The following is a 20,338-nucleotide window of genomic DNA, read 5'->3' as shown; positions in this document are numbered from 1 at the left end:
TCTTCCCCCATACAAACCCTATTCATGTGTTCCAGACTCCCGCCAATTTAGCACCATCCAAAAGAGAGCAATAATAATAACAACAATTTTGTTTCTTACCTGCCTCTCCACATGGCTCAAGGTGGGTTTCTGTTCCCTCTTCTACTGTCCCTGGATGCATCTCTGTCAACAAGAGGAATGCCCAATGGACTTGTGTATGCTTGTTAGTGATGCTGCCCCCAGTATCTGCCACATGAGGCAATTGCCTCTCTTTGACCTTGCACTGAATAGATTAGTTGCCTGCTCAAGGATGGTTCATCCCTATTCTCCCCCATGCAATTCTGAATTCTTAAATGTATTGAATGCCTGACCAAAGTCTTCCCTTTTCTTTCTTTCTTTCTTTCTTTCTTTCTTTCTTTCTTTCTTTCTTTCTTTCTTTCTTTCTTGTCAGTTTTGAAATCTTATTTTATGTGATCACATGCTGTTGCAAGCAATGTCTATAAGCTGCTTTGATTCAGAAGAGAAGTTCTTTGGTTCGGCAGTAGGTAGGTAGGTAGGTTGGTAGAATAATCTGTAACAAGGTTCTCCTAATATTATTAAAATGTTGTTCAGTAGATATACATGATTGAGAATTTGCCTTCTAAAGAATTAATCTATAGGCACAGGTGTAATGAAGAAGACAAATTAACAATGTGGTTCTGAAGATACACTGTTAAAAACAGATTATGTGCAAGGATGCCTGGTTGCCTGTTTTATTATTTTATTTTTGTATATCCTTAGTTCTATATAGATTACTCATAATTATTTAGGAGACAGCATGGGGTATTGGTTTGAATAGGACTTTAGGAAATTGAGGTTCAAATCCCCATTCAGCCACAGAAACCCACTCTCTCAGAGGAAGGAAATGCAAACTCCCTCTGAACAAAACCTATCAAGAAAATCCCGTGATAGTTTGGCCATAGGGTTGCCATAAGTCATAAATGACTTGAGGGCACAATAATGACAACATCTATAAAAGTAAGCTTTTTGAGTTTAGTTGGACTTAGTTTTTGGCATGCATGCATCCCTGAGGGAGGAGTTGGATCCATGTGCAAATCACCTCTACTCCTACTCCCAGTGCTAGTCTGTATTTATATCTTGGGAGAAGAAAGATATCACTGGTCCCTCATTCCACACATCCTCAGAAAGGAAAGGAAAGGAAAGGAAAGGAAAAATCCTGAGCAGGCAGATGCCTGGTGGAAATGCTGCATCAGGTAAGGCTGAATTGTTAGGACAGATAATGGTAATCACAGAGATAGATCCCATTCCTAGCAGAAGAAAAAAAACTCATAGTAATAGCAAGTTTGCAAAACAAGTGCTTTGGAAATTATATAAGTCTGTAGGGATCGCAACACTCCTTATTTGTCTTTTGCATATTTGCTCAAACAGTAGGGAAATCTATGAGATATATGTCCTTGGTGATTCTTAGGTTCATGTTAAGGCTTATGTAGCATTGGGCTTGCCACATTGCAGTCCCCACTAATCCTAACAGCCTAATTGGAGCATTGTGCAAATTATGTACTATAATAAACATCAGTCTGGAGATATTTTCTACCAATTTATCTCTGTTTATTCTTGGCAAGCACTACAAAATACTTACATAAGGATTGCTGTTTAGAGATTTTACTCTGACATTTATTTTAAGCCAAGTTTGGAGGATCTTTCTCATAGCTGATGATGGTGTCATGTATAATGCTTTGTAGGTTACATTTAGCCCCTATGTTTATAGCCTTTTGTTTATAGTTTCTGCTGGTATGTTATCGGATTGCACACACCTATCAACAGAGGATAACATTTCATTTCACTGAGTACATTAACTTCACCCCCCAAAAGCATGTTCTGGTGATTCTTATGAAGCCACAAGATTTTTTGTTGATTTTGCTGAAACAGACTAAAATAGGGCCCTCTAGAAGTGGTTTTGAAATATGTGGCATTATGTTCTATCTATTTCTGTTTCATCTGAAACTGATTGCTTTGTGAAGGCTATTGAGGAGAAGGGTGCCAAGTGGCTGGAATATGCCATCCGTTTCTGGCACTCCAAAAATATGCTTTGCAACAACAATTTTCTTAAAAGATTTTCAAAGCATAGGCTCTTCCAAACTGGTGCAATGGAAAGTGAATTCTGGTGAGAGAGTTCTGTGTTTTTTTTTCTTTCGTTTTTGTCATATTTTGTTTCCACTTTTTCCATTCTCTGTGCAAGCTCTTTGAAACTATTTTTTCCACCTGCATTAGGGTTCTTCCAAATTTTAAAAATATATATTTGCCAAGGGGCTCTTCTGCTTTTCTCCTCTCTGAATATTTTTTAAAAATTTTTTTGGAGAAGGGGTCGGTTTACTGATACCATATGTCACTATTACCTTTTTTAAAAAAACAAAGAAAAAGCAGAAGAAAAAAGTCAAATAGATTGTTCGAATATGTCTTGGAATTAAAAAGAACATCTTGAGAATGGGAAAAAGTGATGCAAACAGAACCAGAAATTTCCAGAAATTAGTTCTGAACAACAGAAGTGTCACTGGGATACATATACATGCATACCCATAAAGTACGGCAACAAATTCCGCAACCTCTCAACACTTTTGTCTTGTCTGGAGGAGCCCCTTGTCTATTTGCCCCAGCAAAAGACAAAAAAAATGTCAGCGCGCTTTCAGACAGCAATTTGTTGTGGCCGAAAATGGGTTAAAGTAACCCATTTTTGCCTCCGTTGCTGTCTCCACAGTCCCCCAAAAGAAGTGGGCTTTCCCTGGGGTTGTCCCCATGCCAGCGTAGTAACTACCATACTGGCATGGGGCCACCCCTCCAAAATACATTAAAAATAAAGGAAAACTTACCAGGTCACCATTAGGCCCCTCTGCAGGCTTCCTGGAACATACCAATGATGCACCAGAAAGCATGTGAGCGGGCGAAGGAACGATTTTCTCCCCTGGCTCCTGGCGAATCATTGGTACATAATAAATGAGCATTTGCAAGGCATGCTAAGCAGGCTGATTTACTTCTTTTGTGGAGTACAGCTGAACCATTTTTTTTGGTAAATACTGTACAATATTTTGTGGCTAATGGATTTCTGTAAATGCATGCCATTCCAAAAAACCTTTCACTGTTGCCAAATTTTTCATGAGGCCCAAACATTGATCTAAAGAGGCCCCATTTGGGGTTGGGACCCACAGTTTAAGAAGCAATAGTCTAGACTCATTACTACAATTCAAGGCACTTCCAGACATAACTAAAACCTGCACCGAAATAGGTTAAAGTAACCAGCTTCAGCACACGTTCTAGTCCCCACCCTCACCACAAACCCAGGCTTTTCCAGGGTGTGTGTGTGTGTGTGTGTGCGTGTGCGGCTAAATGTCATCCTGAGTCAAATCAGGATTTGATTAAGCTACCCCAAGGCCACCCATTTGGGTGCCCAAACTTACCAGAAAGGCCTGCCAGCAGCACAGGCCTCTCACTACAGTCCTGGCATGAGAAAAGGATGCATCAGGAAATCACTCCACCCCCAACCCCCCACATCCTGACATCCCATTTTCTCATACCAGGACAACTGTAGAGAGAGGCTTGTGCTGCTGGAAGGCCTTTCCAATATATTTGGGCACCCAAATGGGGGGCTGGAGGGGAAGAAAAGGGCATCATCTCACTCCTTGAGGCTTTTCAAAACCCAAAGGAGCAAGATGGCTGTGGGGACTCAGAGTGGGTTTCTGTGGTTGAGTGGGGATTCAAATTCCAATTTCCTAAAGTCCTATTCAAACCAATATCCCACAGGCCCAGCACCTCATTAGACCCAGGTCTTTCATAAAGATCTGGATCTAATGAGGTGTTTAATTAATGCAGAGTAAACCAGGGAAAGCCCAGTTTACTTGGCATTAAGTCTTTTTATTGTACTATTTTAAATGTATTTATTGTATTATGCTAAATTGATTGTTTAAATTGCCTATGTTTTATTTTTTGTACTGTATACGGCATTGAATTTTGCCAGATTGTGAGCCGCCCTGAGTCCCTTCGGGTGAGAAGGGCGGCATAGAAATGATGGAAATAAATAAATAAATAAATTTGCTTTTACCGGAAGCGTTGTTTGAATGCCTCTGGTAAAACTGAGACAGGACTCGTGTTTTGGGCCTGTCTGGTTGGACCCTCACTCATTTCACAAACCTGTTTTTACACCAATCCTCTGGTGAAGTTATGTCTCATTCTTATACTGAAGAAAGATCCCAGAGCTAGACTTCTCTCATTTTTTGGCATTATACTGCTTCCTAATTTAGCATTCTTCGGATTACAGCTTTAAAATACAGTTTGTTACGCAACTCACTGAACCAACTGGTGATAAAGTACATGCATACTGAATGGTTTTGTTTTTCTGGAAAAAATGAGTATTTGAGCCTTTGATGTTTTATTGAATTAATACACAAGCAGTGTCCAATGGAAGAAATTGCAATAGTTAGTCCCATAAGCAAATAAAAGAAGCAGCTTTCTTCCAGCTTGCAAGGAAAGAGTGTCTGCAGGTTCCTTCCTGAAACTTTTGTACTTTATGTTAGCAAACCACCTGCTATAAACGCCCATTTCCCTCTTCAGACCAAACTGCTAACTATTAAGTCTTCTCTCTTTTACTTTTTTATCTCTCCTTCACACACCTGCAGAGCTCCTAGGACTACAAAATGCAGTTATTCAGGAAACCATGTAAAGAACAGTAAGAAATGTTAACCATCTTTAGACAGGTGTGTGACCTCTTGTTCCCAGCAATTTTGCCAGTCAAATTCATAGCAGTGCCGATTTGTTGCCTAGCCATGCCAAGTTTCTTCAGGTCTGAGTGTAACCTGAAAAAACTTGGCATGGCTAGGCAACAGATTTCCACATGTTTTGCCATTGCATTCCCTTCTTTTACATACATTCTAGGTGTTTGTATTACTATTGTATACCAAGAAATTACTATACCGTGTAACCCAGCGATTTTCAAACTGTGCTCCGTAGAGCCCTTAGGGCTCCATGAAGCACAGTTAGGGGCTCTTCAGGGGCCCTGTGCTGCCCCCCCCCCCGCATTTGTGGTTCACGGTCTGCGGAGCCCCACTGGGCGTACTGCCTAACAAACCCTGTCCCTGCGAGCCCCACTGCTGCAGCCTATGGGGCCTCCTGGAGGCACATGGCCCGGGGAGCCCCCGCTGCTGCTGTCGCCTTGCATGACAGAGTGGGGTAGGACTTTATGGCCCCTGGGGTTGCTCTTGTTATTATTTTTATTACTAAGGCTGGGCAGCCATCTGCTGGGGATGCTTTGATTGTGCTTTTCCTGCATGACAGAAGGGGGTAGGACTAGATGACCCCTGGGAATGCTCTTGTTGGTGTTATTGTTCTTATTTTAATTACAAAGGCTGCTGAAGGTGTTCTCATTTCATTTTTCCTGCATGGCAAAAAGGGAGCTGGATCAGATGGCCTTTGGGGTCTCTGCTATTATTCTTATACTTGAGTCCCCTTCAGGAGTTGAGAAAGGCAGTATAGAAATGTCGTAAATAAATAAATAAATACATTACAAAGGTCAGATGGCCAGTTGGGGTGCTTTGATTGTGTTTTTCCTGCATGGCAAAAGAGAGCTGGACTAGATTGCCTCTGCGGTTTCTGCTATCCTTATTATTGTTGTTATTATTGTTATTATTATTACAAAGACCAGATGGCCAACTGTTAGAGTGCTTTGATTGTGTTTTTCCTGCATGGCAGAAGGGGGTTGGACTGGATGGCCCAGGGGTCTTCCACTGAAATACTGTTGTTTATGTTGGTTAAAATTGTTCTTCATTTTAAATATTGTATTTATTTTATTTTTTACACTGTATGAATGAGTTTATGCAAACAGTCTCCATTCATCTGACACTAGCCTGGCCCATGTCTGATATATAAACATTATATAGTATATAATATAATACATTCCATGGCTGTGTATTACTATTGTATATATAAGCATTTATTGGGACTCCACGAGAGACATTTACTTCAAAAAGGGATCCACAGCTGAAAAAGTTTGAGAATCCCTGATCTAACTAGTTGTCTCTTTTTTGGTCATAATGGACACATCACTGACCAGATTTTGTTTCACTTTAGAAATTTTTTATTGGAAGCTTGTGGTATTTTGTGATATTTTGATTAATTTACTAATATACAAGTTGAGCATAAAGGGAGGATCATATTAAACATTCCAACAAATACTATGGAACATGTGAGAAGAAACTGCATTTGTGGGTATTGTTGTCTTCTAGAATCATAGAATCATAGAATCATAGAATAGTAGAGTTGGAAGAGACCTCATGGGCCATCCAGTCCAACCCCCTGCCAAGAAGCAGGAAATCGCATTTAAAGCACCCCCAACAGATGGCCATCCAGCCTCTGCTTAAAAGCCTCCAAAGAAGGAGCCTTCACCACAGTCCGGGGAAGAGAGTTCCACTGCCGAACAGCCCTCACTGTGAGGAAGTTCTTCCTAATGTTCAGGTGGAACCTCCTTTCCTGTAGTTTGAAGCCACTGTTCCGTGTCCTAGTCTGCAGGGCAGCAGAAAACTTCTGTTTAAAAGAAAATTTCTTCTGTTAAAAAGAAATTAAAAATACTTTGTTGCCTTAGATCAGTGCTAGCATGTAACAACATTACCAAGATAACTATTTCTTTGTTTTGCATGGATGGGAAGTTTGGTGAGCTACAATTATATGCTCTTAAGAATAGATACTGTATTGTGTCTCAATTTTGCTTGGCATAATCTTAGGAAAGGTGAAATATGTGACACAGACACATTGCTTGGTTGTGGTCATCTATATTATTTGACCCCCCCCCCCCCCCACACACACACACACACTCTGATGGTTAAGATTCTGTTAGGTCTAAAATAGTATGGTTTGGTACTGGAATGTTTTCACTTGTCAGTTATTAAAAACTAGCTGTGCCCGGCCACGTGTTGCTGTGGCTTAGTCTGGTGGTGTTGGTCAGTCTACATTAGGTTGTATTTATGCTGTGACCTCCACCCTTCTTTATACTCACATTAGTAGTAGTATTTGAAGTCTGTTACCTTCTTCAATTTTTGTGTTGATTGATAATTGCTTGAGATCCCTGTTGTCTTTGGTTTGTTGTTGATCGTGATGTCTGATTCTGCTGAGTGCGGTTTATATTTTTATTGTGGTACAATAGTTTTTTTTGTTTTGCCTGTGTAGGTGTTTATTATTATTTTTGTTGTAGTGGTCATGAAGGTTGGATAAGTTAGATGCTACTGTATTGTTTTTTGGAGGCCCAGTGTAGCACTGACTGGCCTCTCAGCCTCAGTGCCTGGCTGCTTCTTGCCTGTGATGGTGTTGATTCTTATTGTTGTCATTGTTATTATTGTAATTGTTTTTTTGAAGGCCAAGTGTGAATGTAGGGATTGGGGAGGTGGATGAACACTGAATGGTCTTGTAGCCTCAGTGCATGGCTGATTCTTGCCTGTGTAGGTGTTTATTATTAGTGGGTGAGTGGATGGATAGATGAGTGGATGGATAGATAGAGTGGGTGCTCTCCTTGTTTCCTTTATTCCTATGCTGTTCCCTTTCTCTGCTCCGATCCTGAGCTCGCTGATAAGAACACACTGGTCAGAAAGGAGGGTAAATATAACCGGATCAATGGTCTTTCTCTCCCTTTTGCTCTTGGCCTTCCGGGCAGAGAGGGAGGGCTCTTGTCCTTGGCGTTCCTTCACTTCCCTTCCCTCCCTCCTTCCTTCGTTCTATCCGTCCCAGCCTTTCCTGCCTGCGGAGCTATGGAACTGGGTCAGTGGGCTGGATGGCGGGGAAAGGGAGAAGGAAGAGGCCTCTAATTGAAATGCATAGACTCCATGCCATGGGGTGCTGGGATTTGTAGGGTGCATCCAGTCCAACCTCTTTCTTTCTTTCTATCATGGAGGAAGAACCCACCCAAACCTCTCAGACAGATGGCCATCCGGTTTAGTTGTGTTGTTATAGTCACAATGCGTTGTTGTGAGTTTTGTGGGTCTGGATTGTGGTTTTGTGGTGTGGTTGTGTTGCTACAACCGGGAAGGAAGGCTTTTGTGTTGTGTTGCCAAGTTTTGTATTTCTGGGGTGTTTAGTTGTGTGCCAAGTTTCATATTTCTGGGGCGTTTAGTTGTGTTGTTATAGTCACAATGCGTTGTTGTGAATTTTGTGGGTCCAGATTGTGGTTTTGTGGTGTGGTTGTGTTGTTACAACCGGGAGGCAAGGCTTTTGCGTTGTGTTGTCAAGTTTCGCATTTCTGGGGCGTTTAGTTGTGTTGTTATAGTCACGATGCATTGTTGTGAGTTTTGTGGGTCCAGATTGTGGTTTTGTGGTGTGGTTGTGTTGTTACAACCGGGAGGCAAGGCTTTTGTGTTGTGTTGTCAAATTTCGTATTTTTGGGGCATTTAGTTGTGTTGTTATAGTCATGATGCGTTGTTGTGAGTTTTGTGGGTCCGGTGTGGTTTTATGGTGTGGTTGTGTTGTTACAACTGGGAGGCAAGGCTTTTTTGTTGTGTTGCCAAGTTTTGTATTTCTGAGGCGTTTAGTTGTGTTGTTATAGTCATGATGTGTTGTTGTGAGTTTTGTGGGTCTGGATTGTGGTTTTGTGGTGTGGTTGTGTTGTTGTAACCGGGAGGCAAGGCTTTTGCGTTGTGTTGCCAAGTTTCGTATTTCTGGGACGTTTAATTTTATTGTTATAGTCACTGTGCAAACAACTTTATCCTTTTATATTTATAGATTTATAAAAATTCTGCTTCTTCTTAATGCCTAGTTTGATCTTCAGCCTATAGATGAGAACTGAACAGAACAAACAGTACAAATAAGGGAGTACACCTGGGGACTCTATCACTATTGTCTCCTGGTGACGCAGTGTCACTTCTATAAGCCCAGTTGCACATTTTCCTTATTCCAATGCCCAACATGTCTGAACTAGACAGTTGTTGCCTATTTAGATTATTTATAAATTAACTTTATAAAACTTTCTGAATATTTTTGGAGACATAGGTGCATCTACTCTATAAAATTAATGCAGCTTGAAACCACTAATTGCCATGTATCAGTGCTATGGTTATCCTGGGTTTTGTAGTTTGATGAAGCACCAGAAGACAGAAGGCCTTGTAAAACTATGATTCCTATAGTTTCCAAAAACATTGAGCCATGGCATTTAAAGTGGTGTCAAATTGCATTCATTCTACAATGTAGATGTACCCATAGACTTACCTAAGGTATATAGGAACTTCTGCAATTGTCCTAATTTGATCATTACTATTCCAGATATGGCACTTTCCCCTCACACTCTAGCTAAGAATGCTACACCAAGACACTGCTTTGCCTTCTCCTGTTCTCTTGCCCAAATAATTAAAACTTCTCCCTTCACAATTTCCCAAAGCATTCCTCCTTAAATGGTGGGCCACACTGCCACATAATGTGGTTTGAACCGGCATTAAAAATGCTGAATCAGAGATGCATGGAGGCTACACATGACTGATATACCCCATCACAGCAATGGTGGACCAGCTGCACAGCCCAGCAATGCCAACGCCATTTCAGATGGCTGGGCATGAGCAGTGCCTCCCGAGCCCCCCTGAACCCCAATTCCCCACAAAAACAATGGCGATTCACCCTTCTCATCGCAGGAGTCTGCCCTCTTCCTGGATCACGTCATTCAGATCATATTGGAGCTTTAGAGCAGGAAGCCCCCCCCCCCCCCCATTGCAAAGCTCCATCGCATGCTGGGTGAGTGGTGTGATCCAGGAAGAGAACTGCCTTGTGGCTCCATCTACACTGTTATATAATGCAGTTTGAAACTGTATTATATGGTCACTTGGTCAGTGTAGACCGGGCATGGGCAAACTTCGGCCCTCCAGGTGTTTTGGACTTCAACTCCCAGAAATCCCAGCCAGCTTACCAGCTGTTAGGAAATTGCTCTAGCTGGTACTTATGTTGGCATTTCCCCCATCAAATTGTATAGGAGATTCATTTTAGGAATAGTTCAGGCAAATCAAATATATTTATATTTTTTCTGAGCAAAGAAACACTCTGGATTTAAAAGAGCAAGTCTAGTTGATAAAGTCTGGAAGGAAGATACTGAAAGCCTGCTGTACAGGAAATACTGAATACCATGGATGTAGCATGCAGTGGTTCTCAGAGCCCTTCCACACTGCCATATAACCCATAACATCAAGGCAAAAAAATCCACAATATCTGCCTTGAATGGGTTATCTGAGTCCACACTGTCATATATTCCAGTTCAAAGCAGAAAATGTGGGATTGTATTTAGCTGTGTGGAAGGGGCCCAGATCTTTTTTTCAGCATGAACTCTCTTTTCAGTACCTTTTGTGGCCATGGATCCCAATGAAATGGCAGACAGAGGTTTAAGGTAATGAGACAAAGAGAGTTCCGGTTGCTGTAGAAAAAGACATTTATTCTCAGTGGCCAGAGAGAATAAGCAATAGGAAGGACCCTCTCCTGTAATCAGGAAAGCAAGGGTATAGAACAAAGAAACACGGGTCCTTATATACTATTTTTGCCTTCATCTACCTACGTCATATAGGCATTATCCATCACCAATTAGTGTCAAAAAAAGTCTTACTTTGCACTTTTCTAAAAGCTACTTTTGCATTTTCCTAAAATATAGGCTACTTTCAAGACCTCTGACCCTCCATTAGGCTTTATCTAAGGAATTCCTATCTAGGCTTTCTGGGGTTCCCATTAATTGAGGAATTCCCCCTTATCCAAGCTTTCAGGGAGTCATTAGCACTCCTGCATGGTGCCAGGTCTTATCTTGACATCCCAAAAGCCTTAATTTGTCTTTTGTCCATTACCTTATCTATTCTTGTTGACACTTGACATATGTCTCTGGAACTTAGGGTGAACTTTTGGTCTCTGCTATGGGGAGACAGTTATTTGCTAGGCAGAGTGTATTTTGAGCTATATGCACACATTCTGCTTGTGTGTGTGTGTGTGTGTGTGTGTGTGTGTGTGTGTGTGTATATATATATATATATATATATATATATATATATATATATATATATATATTCTATTCCCATTTCTAATATGATTACATTCAATATATAGTTTCCAATACAAGTATTATATTTTCCAATACACCTTCATCACCAAAGACTTAAGATTCAAGGCATTAGATTGCATCAAATAATTATTTCAATTATCTCATGAAAGTATTTCAAATTTAGAGAGAAGGAGATATAAGTTAACACACATACTTATATTATAATATAATATATATAATATCTTGATTATAATGATTTCATATGAATTTAAAATAATAGTATAGGAATAAGCAGCACCTTAAAGGGGCGATGCCCTTCTGGCAACATTGCAGGCAAGGAGGGGGGGGGCCTCTTATACAAAACCAATTCAAATGCACACATTAATTTTGGAGACTTAATTTAGTAAAAACAAAAGTGTGCATTAGACTCAAATAAATATGGTACATTTCCAACCCAGCTACTCTCGTAGCCAATTTCCACTTCTGATTGGTTTTAATAAAGACAATAGGTTAAAAATGCCAGGTTTTCCAAAAGAAGCATAGAAAATTAAGATTTTGTTCCATTTCCTTTGTTTGGTTTGCTTCCATTTGTCCATTCATTTGTTCATTCAGATTTAACTGCAAAAAATCATAATATTTCTTCATGCTTTTGCAGAACCCCCAGAATCTCTGCTCCCCAAGAGCCCCCATCATAGGTTGAGAACCACTGGTGTAGACCATTCCTTGGCAACATATTTTGAATATGTAATTTCCCTTTCTTTTTCTTTTGTGTTACAGGTTCTTTTGGCTTGTCTTGTGATTGTGGCACTTGGACTAGGATTGGGACTTGGACTAAAGAAACCGGTACAAGGTACATTTAAAATGGCTTCAATGTCACATAAAATGGATGAAAACTGTTGAATACATGGTATATCTCTAGCCTACTTTTCACTGAAATGGTAGATCCGAGTGTGGGCCATAATCCTCTAGGAGCCCATCCAGACAGGGTCCAAAATGCGAGAGCTCTCATGCCAAATGACGCCTCCGGGAAAAGCAAAATCCCTGCTTTGCCCCAAATTAATTAGATACCCCATTAGATCTGGGCCTTTCTGAAAGACCCGGATCTAATGAGCTATGGGCCCTTGGAGACAGACCCATGGTCTCTTGACTACCAGGGGTCAGTCCACACACCCACATGTTTCTGGAGCTCAAAGATGCAAGATGGCACCCACCCCCTTCCCAACCCCCCAAAAGCTTTAAAAATAAAGAAAACCTTATTGGTTCCCCCACTTCCTGTCGGGTTATTGGCACATTCCAGGAAGCTCCAGAGAGGCCTAATAGCAGCCCGGTAAGTTTTCTTCATTGGGGGTTGGAGTTGCCCCATTCCAGTGTGGTAGTTACCATGCTGAAATGTGGACAGGCCCCCAGGAAAGCCCGGGTTTAGGGAGTAGATTTGCAGACTTAAACTAAGTGTCCCTTATGCTTTACCAATGAAAAGAAATTAAGCAGTTTTAAAAGTGTTTGGCATGGGCTAATGTATACATATATAGATTTTGAAAAGAAAACACAACACATGTCCCCATAGTAAGTAATTTTGTACATATTAATGTACAATGTGTCTAAACTATGTAAGAGATTCTGTGTCCTGAATAAGGATAAGGAGAATCCACGGTACAATTGCTATAAGAAAAAAAATCCATAGGTCACTGCTAGAAGATAAGTGGAATATAGTATCCTTAATGAGATCTCTCTAGACAAACCTTCTGTTTTTACAAGTTTGTAAGGGAGAAGACAGTTCTTTGGGTAAAATGATAGAAAATAGTGCTTGAAAGAATTACCTTTTTGGACTACAGTTCCTAGAATCCCATAGCCAACATTGCATGTCATCCAGGGTTGTGTAGGGATTTATACATTAACTACCTGTGCCCGGCCACGCGTTGCTGTGGCTTATGTGAATGCTTTGTTGGCCAGGTGGAATAGCAGTGAATAGCCTTGCAGCCTCAAAGCCTGGCTGTTTTCTTCTTATGGGAATCCCTGTTTGGTGAGCTGGAATACAAAGGAATGGCTTGCTGCTTGGAAGGCTGGGTACTTGCGTTCTCGGGGAATGGTTTTTTGGGCTACTAGAATTGCAATGAATAGCCTCACTACTTCAAAGCCTGTCTGCTTGCTACCTAGGGGAATCTTTGGTTGGTCAGTTTCAGTAGTACAGAGTAGTATTGCTGCTTCAAAGCCTGGCCCTGATTGTTTCCTTTCTGGAATTCCCCTGTTTTCAGAGTGTTGTTCTTTATTTACTGTCCTGGTTGTAGAGTTTTGTAATGCTGGATGCCTGGTTTTATTCATTTTCATGGTCCACAGCACCATAATAATAATAATAATAATAATAATAATAATAATAATAATAATAATAATAATAATAATAATAATGCCTCTGAAGTGGAGGGTGTGCAGAGAAAGAGACCATCCTACCTTTGGGACCGCCTTTCCCCCTATGAACCTGTACTATCTCTTCACTTGTTGGGGGTGGCCCTCCTCTCACTTCTGCCTCCATTGCAAGTGTGGTTGGTGGGGACGAGAGAGAGGGCCTTCTCCATGTGGCCCCCCCGGCTCTGGAACTCGCTCCCCAGGGAGATTAGGCAAGCCCCCACCCTGGTAGCATTCAGGAAGAGCTTGAAAACCTGGCTCTTCACACAGGTCTTTGGATAAGGATTGCCCATCTCCATGATAAATCTTGCATCTGTGACCATTTTCTCATCGATTGCATTTTTCTCACTTTGTTAATTTGATATAGCCACAGGGCCTATTCCCATCTCAAGCTGCTCTTTCATGATTTTGCAGCACTCATGTTTTCACGAATTTGCAGCTACCTCATGTTTACAAATTTATATGGTGCACTTTACCCATCTCGTTTTTTATAACGTTTCTGTGTTTCAATCATGTTTTTATTAAGTTTGCTATTTTATCTTTATATGCTGATGTTTAAAATTTTATAATTGCACATGTCTTTTTTCATTTGATGTGTTTTACTTTGTTATTATTTTTATCTGGGCTTGACCCAGGCCTGGCCCAAGGTCAAGGAGAACAGCATTGAATGGTCTTGTAGTTTCAAAGCCTGGCTGTTTCCTCCCTGGATAATAAAAATAAGAAGAAGAATAGCAATAATAATGACTCTGAGGTGGGAGATGTCCAGAGAAAGAGGGCACCTAAAAGGATGAATAATCACTCTAAGGAGCATTTTAAAGTACTGGGTCTCTTTATCTGTAGAAAAGAAAGTTGAAAGGAGACATGACAGCTATGTTTGCAGGTGCAAGGTCCTCTGGGTAATGTAGTTGTTTCAGTTCGGGGGGGGGGGGGACTCTGCACTTGCATAGTAAGCAATTGGGGTTTATTTGGTCTATGTTGTTTGGTTTTTTATTTTTCTAGGATTTTTTGTTTGAAAGACATAGATTGTCTGACTATGCCTTTTGCAGCCAAATTTGGTGTGATTTGGTCCAGTGGTTTTGTTTACTCCATGGGAAAAAGGCACATTACATTTTTATATAGAGAGATTATTATTTGTGACTAATGGAAAGCAATTGCATTTTCTGCAGCACTAGGATGGATATACACCAGTGTTTCTCAAACTCTGCTCCTTCAGATGTTTTGGACTTCAGCTCTCACAGTTCCTAACATCTGGCAAGCTGGCTGGAATTTCTGGGAGGTGAAGTCCAAAACACTTGGAGGAGAACAGTTTGATAAACACTGAATACACCCAGGCCCCTTCTACATTGCCATATAAAATATAAATGATCTGCTTTGAACTAGATTATATGGTAGTGTAGACTTATATAATCCAGTTCAAGGCAGATAATGTGGATGATCTGCTTTGATAATCTGGATTGTATGATAGTGTAGAAGGGGCCCTAGTTAGGCTTGCTTGGACTAAAACACCAAAAATTCCTCAGATAGCATTGCTACTGCTAGATAGGGAAAATCTGCACTGACTAGTAAATCTGTGGCCAACCCAGAGCAGAAATGCTCCAGGGAGGCCCTAAAGGTGGCCACACACAACCTGCTGAATGCCCTGATGAGCACAGGGAAAGACAGATGGCAGCAGTTACCCATGTGGACAGTGGACCAATCTGAATCAGGTCTGACACAGCTGTCCACATTGACCCAAAGCTGCAGGATATGATACCCCAGAGCTTCAAGCAAATTCCAGAACATCCCTGATATTGGACCCTTCTACACTGACCATATAATACAGTTCAAAGCCAACCTGAGGCTGTGGTTGCCATAAAATGCACACTCTTAATGGGCAATGCAGTATGCATCTAAAGAAAAACAAATCTGGAAATTCTGAATTTAGCCAAAACATGTGCTGCAACAAATGTCAGTGTGTCCCAGATCCAAGATGAAATTGGCTCCCATAATTCCCCAAAGGCAATTCCTCTTCCCAGGCATTTAATACCTCCATTATTAACTGCCACTTTCTCTTTTTTGCACCTTGTATGCTTCTGATGAACATCTCTCACCAAAATAGGGGAAAAAACATGCAAAGAGGTTTGAGACTGGTTCCCTGGTTAATGTAATCACCTTCCTAGCCTCAAACTGATTCCAAGCATGGCAATCTGATCAGGAAGAGGCGGGGCGCTTGCTCCTCCCTCTCCTTCTCGCGAGCTCCCTTCGCTCACGAGAAGGAGAGGGAGAGGGAGGGGCACCCCTGGCGGCACCTCGGATAATACAGAGTCTCAGTTAACTGGAGCTTGGTTAATCTGGGCTCTATTGTACTATAATACTAAGAAAGAACACTAGGTTGCCCATTATTCAGAATTATCTGAAATGTTAAATCTGGGTAAAATATCTTGACCCTATTCAGAAAGCTCATGTTGCTAGAAGTGAGGAGATAAGGCAATAAAGTACAAGAAAATTTTTTTATGCACATCCCACTTCCATTCAACAGTGATTGAAAATCTCAAGCAAAATACTACTAAAAACAGAAGCCTAAAAAAAGAAATACAGAATGTTCTGTTCATAGCACTTTATGCCAAATTAAATGTAAAAGTGAAATGAAATGAAATACTCCTTGAAATGCTAGTGTTCTTACATTACCAAATATTATGACCAAGAACATCCCGTTACTCTTGTATTCCTCTGAGTAAAAAAACACCCATTCTGAGTTCTCACTCTTGACCTTTTGATGTTCCCAGAGATATGTCTTCAGATTAAAAGTGATATCCTAACAGTAAACTCAGGCCCCATCTACACTACCATGTGATGCAGTCTTCTTCTGGAGAGAAAAGGCAGGGTATAAATAAACGTAATAATAATAATAATAATAATAATAATAATAATAATAATAATAATAATAATAATAATAGATACTGTGGGACTTCCGAATCCAGTTCGGAACTGACAAAGTTCTGGAACACAACACACCAGACATCACAGTTGTGGAAAAGAAAAAAGGTTTGGATCATTGATGTTGCCATCCCAGGTGACAGTCGCATTGACGAAAAACAACAGGAAAAACTCAGCTGCTATCAGGACCTCAAGATTGAACTTCAAAGACTCTGACAGAAACCAGTACAGGTGGTCCTGGTGGTGATCGGCACATTGGGTGCCATGCCAAAAGATTTCACCCGGCATTTGGAAACAATAGACATAGACAAAATTACGATCTGCCAACTGCAAAAGGCCACCCTACTGGGATCTGCGTGCATCATCCAAAAATACATCACACAGTCCTAGACGCTTGGGAAGTGTTTGACTTGTGATTTTGTGATATGAAATCCAGCATATCTATCTTGTTTGCTGTGTCATACGATGTTGTTGTGTCAATAATAATACGTAATAAGGCCATAGATGGGGAACACAAGCAGGACTAGAACTAAAATGGAAGCTAGTCAGAAACAATGCATGGGTTTTAATATGGTTGCACAGCTTTCCAAAATAAAAATAAAAATAAAAACAAAACACAAGGGGTGTGTTTATGTATTGGAAAGGAGTGAAAGTACTTTTACCACTGTGATAATGCTGATCTCTAATTGTCGTACATTAGAGCTAATGTTGAGGGTCCACAGGAGTAGCATCCCAGCAACCTCTGGAAAGCTTATTTCTCCACTTGTGGTACACTAGCTATCCATTTGCTTAAAACTGGATGAAATGCCATATATATACTTGGGACCTATATCAATGTGCACATTTCTAAGAGATCTGGAAATATTTGTACACGATAGTTTTATAGTTAATTTTCTGTGTTTTAACTCAAGTGAGTTGTAGATTCAGATGCTTTGAAAAATCAGATACATCGACCGCTGGCTGTAGCTGTGATGACAGATGTAAAGAACGTCAGGCCTGCTGCTGGGATTACGAGGAAGCCTGTGTTATGCCAAGTAAGTGTGGTTGTTGACTCAGACTGGATCTACACTGCCAGTTTCAGAATGCAGATTAACTGCATTGAACTGGGTTAAGGCAGTGTAGACTCATATAATCCAGTTCAATGCAGTTAATTTGTATTCTGAAACTGCATTATATGACTGTGTAGATCCATACTGATAGATCCAGCCTCAGATGATTTCATTCTAGATTGAACCAATGTTCTTGAAAGAGAAAGCAAGCCAAGCCATCCGAATAGTAATTAAACCATTTTACTCTGTTAATCCTGTTTGTTAAAATGGTTACTTCAGTCCCCAGGTAAACCAAACAACAGTTCACTGATGTTGCATGGTAGACTCTATACACAAACCTGATTTGAACTAGTGGCTTCCCTAAGATTTAGGATGAATTTACACAGGCTCATCAGCACAGTGTGCACATCAATCCATCCATTCTTCCTAGTTATGTGGATGTCTCAGCTGATATCACAATGGGGCACCTGTGATGGCCAGGAGCTCTATGGCTGGCTGGGAATGACAACATGGAAGATGAGGTGACGGTCCAGCAAGACTGGGCCATGTGGATGTCAATGTAAGATGTACAACATGGATGTGGCCATTTCTAAGCCATTTCTGCTCTGGATTGGCTGTGTATTAACTGATCAGTCTAAACTCACCCTGAGTGTAGTGATGCCCAGAGCCTCTAGAATTGCAGCTTCTTCACAGAGAACAGTCCCAGGACCCTTCCAAACAGGCCCCCAAATGCAGGGCCTGTTGTGCTTTTCCAGGAGGTATCCAAATGACACCTCCGGTAAAGGTGAATTAATTCAGGACAAAGCAGGTAAACTCTGCTTTGTCCCAAATTAATTAGATACCTGGTAACACCCGGATCTTTCATAAGATCTGGGCCTTACCAGGTGTGGGACTAGTGCGGATTGAGCCCAGGGACTCTGTCATGTGATCCCCAGGCCCAATCCACACATCTCTCGATTTTTCGAACTCCATGAGCACCTTCCGCCCCCGCCAAAGCCCTTAAAATAAGAAATAATTTACACAGCTACCATTAAAATACTTCTGGAGTCCTTCTGGCATGTAGAAATGAAATGCCATGATGTGTGGGGGGGCCTCCTGATGCGTCATTTCTATGCACCAGGAGGAATCCAGGAGTACCTTAAGAGTGGCCAGGTAAGTAATTTCTTCTTTTAAGGCAGTTGTTCCCCACCTTTGGGCCTCCAGGTGTTTTGGACTTCAAGTCCCCGAAATCCCAGCCAGCTTACCAGCTGTTAGGAAGTGTGGGAGCTGAAGGCCAAAACACCTGGAGGCCCAAAGGTTGGGAACCACTGTTTTAAGGGCTTTGGGGGTGGTGGTGGTGGGGATGGTGGTGGTGGTGGTGGTGGTGGGGGGGGGGGGGGTTGGACATCCCACTGGGAAAGCCCTTTTTTGTGGGAGGGGGGTAGACCTAAATCCACGCTAAAGTGGGTTTTAAAAACCTGCTTTGGCGTGAATTTGGTTGCTGTCTTGAAGCGTCCCCAAGTTTTCCATGTATTTACTGCTTCAGTTCAGATGATTATCTAAATCATAGCTTGGATCCTGATCCCAAATGAGGTTCCTTTAGCCTAATGTTGGAAGTCACAAAAAATGGCAACAGTAAAAGGTTTCTGAACATCACTCATTTACACAAATCTGTTAACAACAAAATGCTGTGTTTACAGTGGATTTCAGCTGTGTGCCAGAAAAAGGAAAATCAGCTTGTTTAGCAAGCCTTGCAAATACTGTTTTATTATCAGGAAATGTTTGATTTTTATACTTTATATCCAGGGTAAGAATTTCTTGGGCAGAAAGGGATCATGAGTGGAAATTTTTTTAGAAAATAAGAACAATCCTTTTGGTTATACAGTACAAGCAGCTGTTTCCCTTCCTTGATATGCCTGAAAGCAATGCAGAATTCACCAGTTAATAGTTTCTTAATGTATCCAAGATGAAAAATTATGTTTTCTAACTTCAGAAAAAGCTAGAATCTTTTAAATCATGACATAAGATCCTTATTTGTTTAAAAACTGGTTCTTTTCCAGTTTGGATGCAAGGGGAAACTGGTTAATCAGTGACTTCTGAATTATATATATCACACATAGATTGAAGGCAGCTTGGAAATGCAGTATTGAAATGATGCACAGTGTGAAAGTATACAGCAATGTGAATTAAAGGCTATGAACTGGGATGAGCAAAACTGGGGATGCTCCAAAACAGAGCTTGTAATGCACATTAGCCCCAAAATAAAGCAAAATATTAGACATATGGCATATATTACCACCACTACTGAAGACTTTGTACCAGAAAAACTTAAGCCCACATGTGCATTCAGCATATGTGAAAAATACACACTTCATTTTGACCAGCACATGGGAAAATGTTTCTATATGTGTTTATGTTTTTTTACTGGGAATTCTCTTCCCATTAGTCCCATCAGAAAATCTTTGCAGATGTCTATCCCGAGTCATGCCTAAAGTAATCACTATCTGCTTTTTTAAAGTTCAGAGTTGGTCTTGCTCTAAAGCACGCTGTGGTGAGACACGGATGCCCAGAACCCTCTGCTCCTGTTCTGAAGACTGCTTGCAGAAAAAAGATTGTTGCACAGACTACCAAAGCATTTGCAAAGGTGTCCAAAAGGATTTCTTTTGTATTTTCCTATTCCAGAAAAAAGGCATTGGCTGAATTAAGTAAAAGTTATTTTAAAACTTTAGTGGGGAAATATTTTTATTCTTTATGCCCTCCTCAAAAACAAAAAAACAAACAAACAACCCCCCCTGGAAATATACAAATATTAAAATATAATTAAATATTAACAGTATTAAAAAGTAAAAAGTTAAAATCCTTAAAAAAATATTAAACCTGCTTTGTTCTGAATTATTTTGGTTTTACCAGAGGCATTGTTTAGACACCTCCAATAAAGCCGAGACAGGTTCTAAGATATGGGCCAGTCTGGATAGGCCTACTTAGGTCC

General features: G+C 40.8%; 1 protein-coding gene across 1 annotated transcript in view; it reads left to right on the top strand.

Moving 5' to 3' along the window:
* Window positions 1-20,338, top strand: part of enpp3 (ectonucleotide pyrophosphatase/phosphodiesterase 3) — an 88,172-nt gene that overhangs the window by 12,395 nt on the left and 55,439 nt on the right. Inside the window, exons 2-4 of the mRNA XM_008122374.3 lie at window positions 11,783-11,855; window positions 17,233-17,355; window positions 19,868-19,993. Coding sequence (XP_008120581.1) covers window positions 11,783-11,855; window positions 17,233-17,355; window positions 19,868-19,993 — 322 coding nt within the window. The remainder of the gene's footprint in view (window positions 1-11,782; window positions 11,856-17,232; window positions 17,356-19,867; window positions 19,994-20,338) is intronic.

Source organism: Anolis carolinensis, chromosome 1 (assembly GCF_035594765.1).
Source record: "Anolis carolinensis isolate JA03-04 chromosome 1, rAnoCar3.1.pri, whole genome shotgun sequence".
NCBI classification, from domain to species: domain Eukaryota; kingdom Metazoa; phylum Chordata; class Lepidosauria; order Squamata; family Dactyloidae; genus Anolis; species Anolis carolinensis.
Note: the sequence above shows the minus strand (reverse complement) of the source record. Positions and strands in the feature narration are given on the sequence as shown.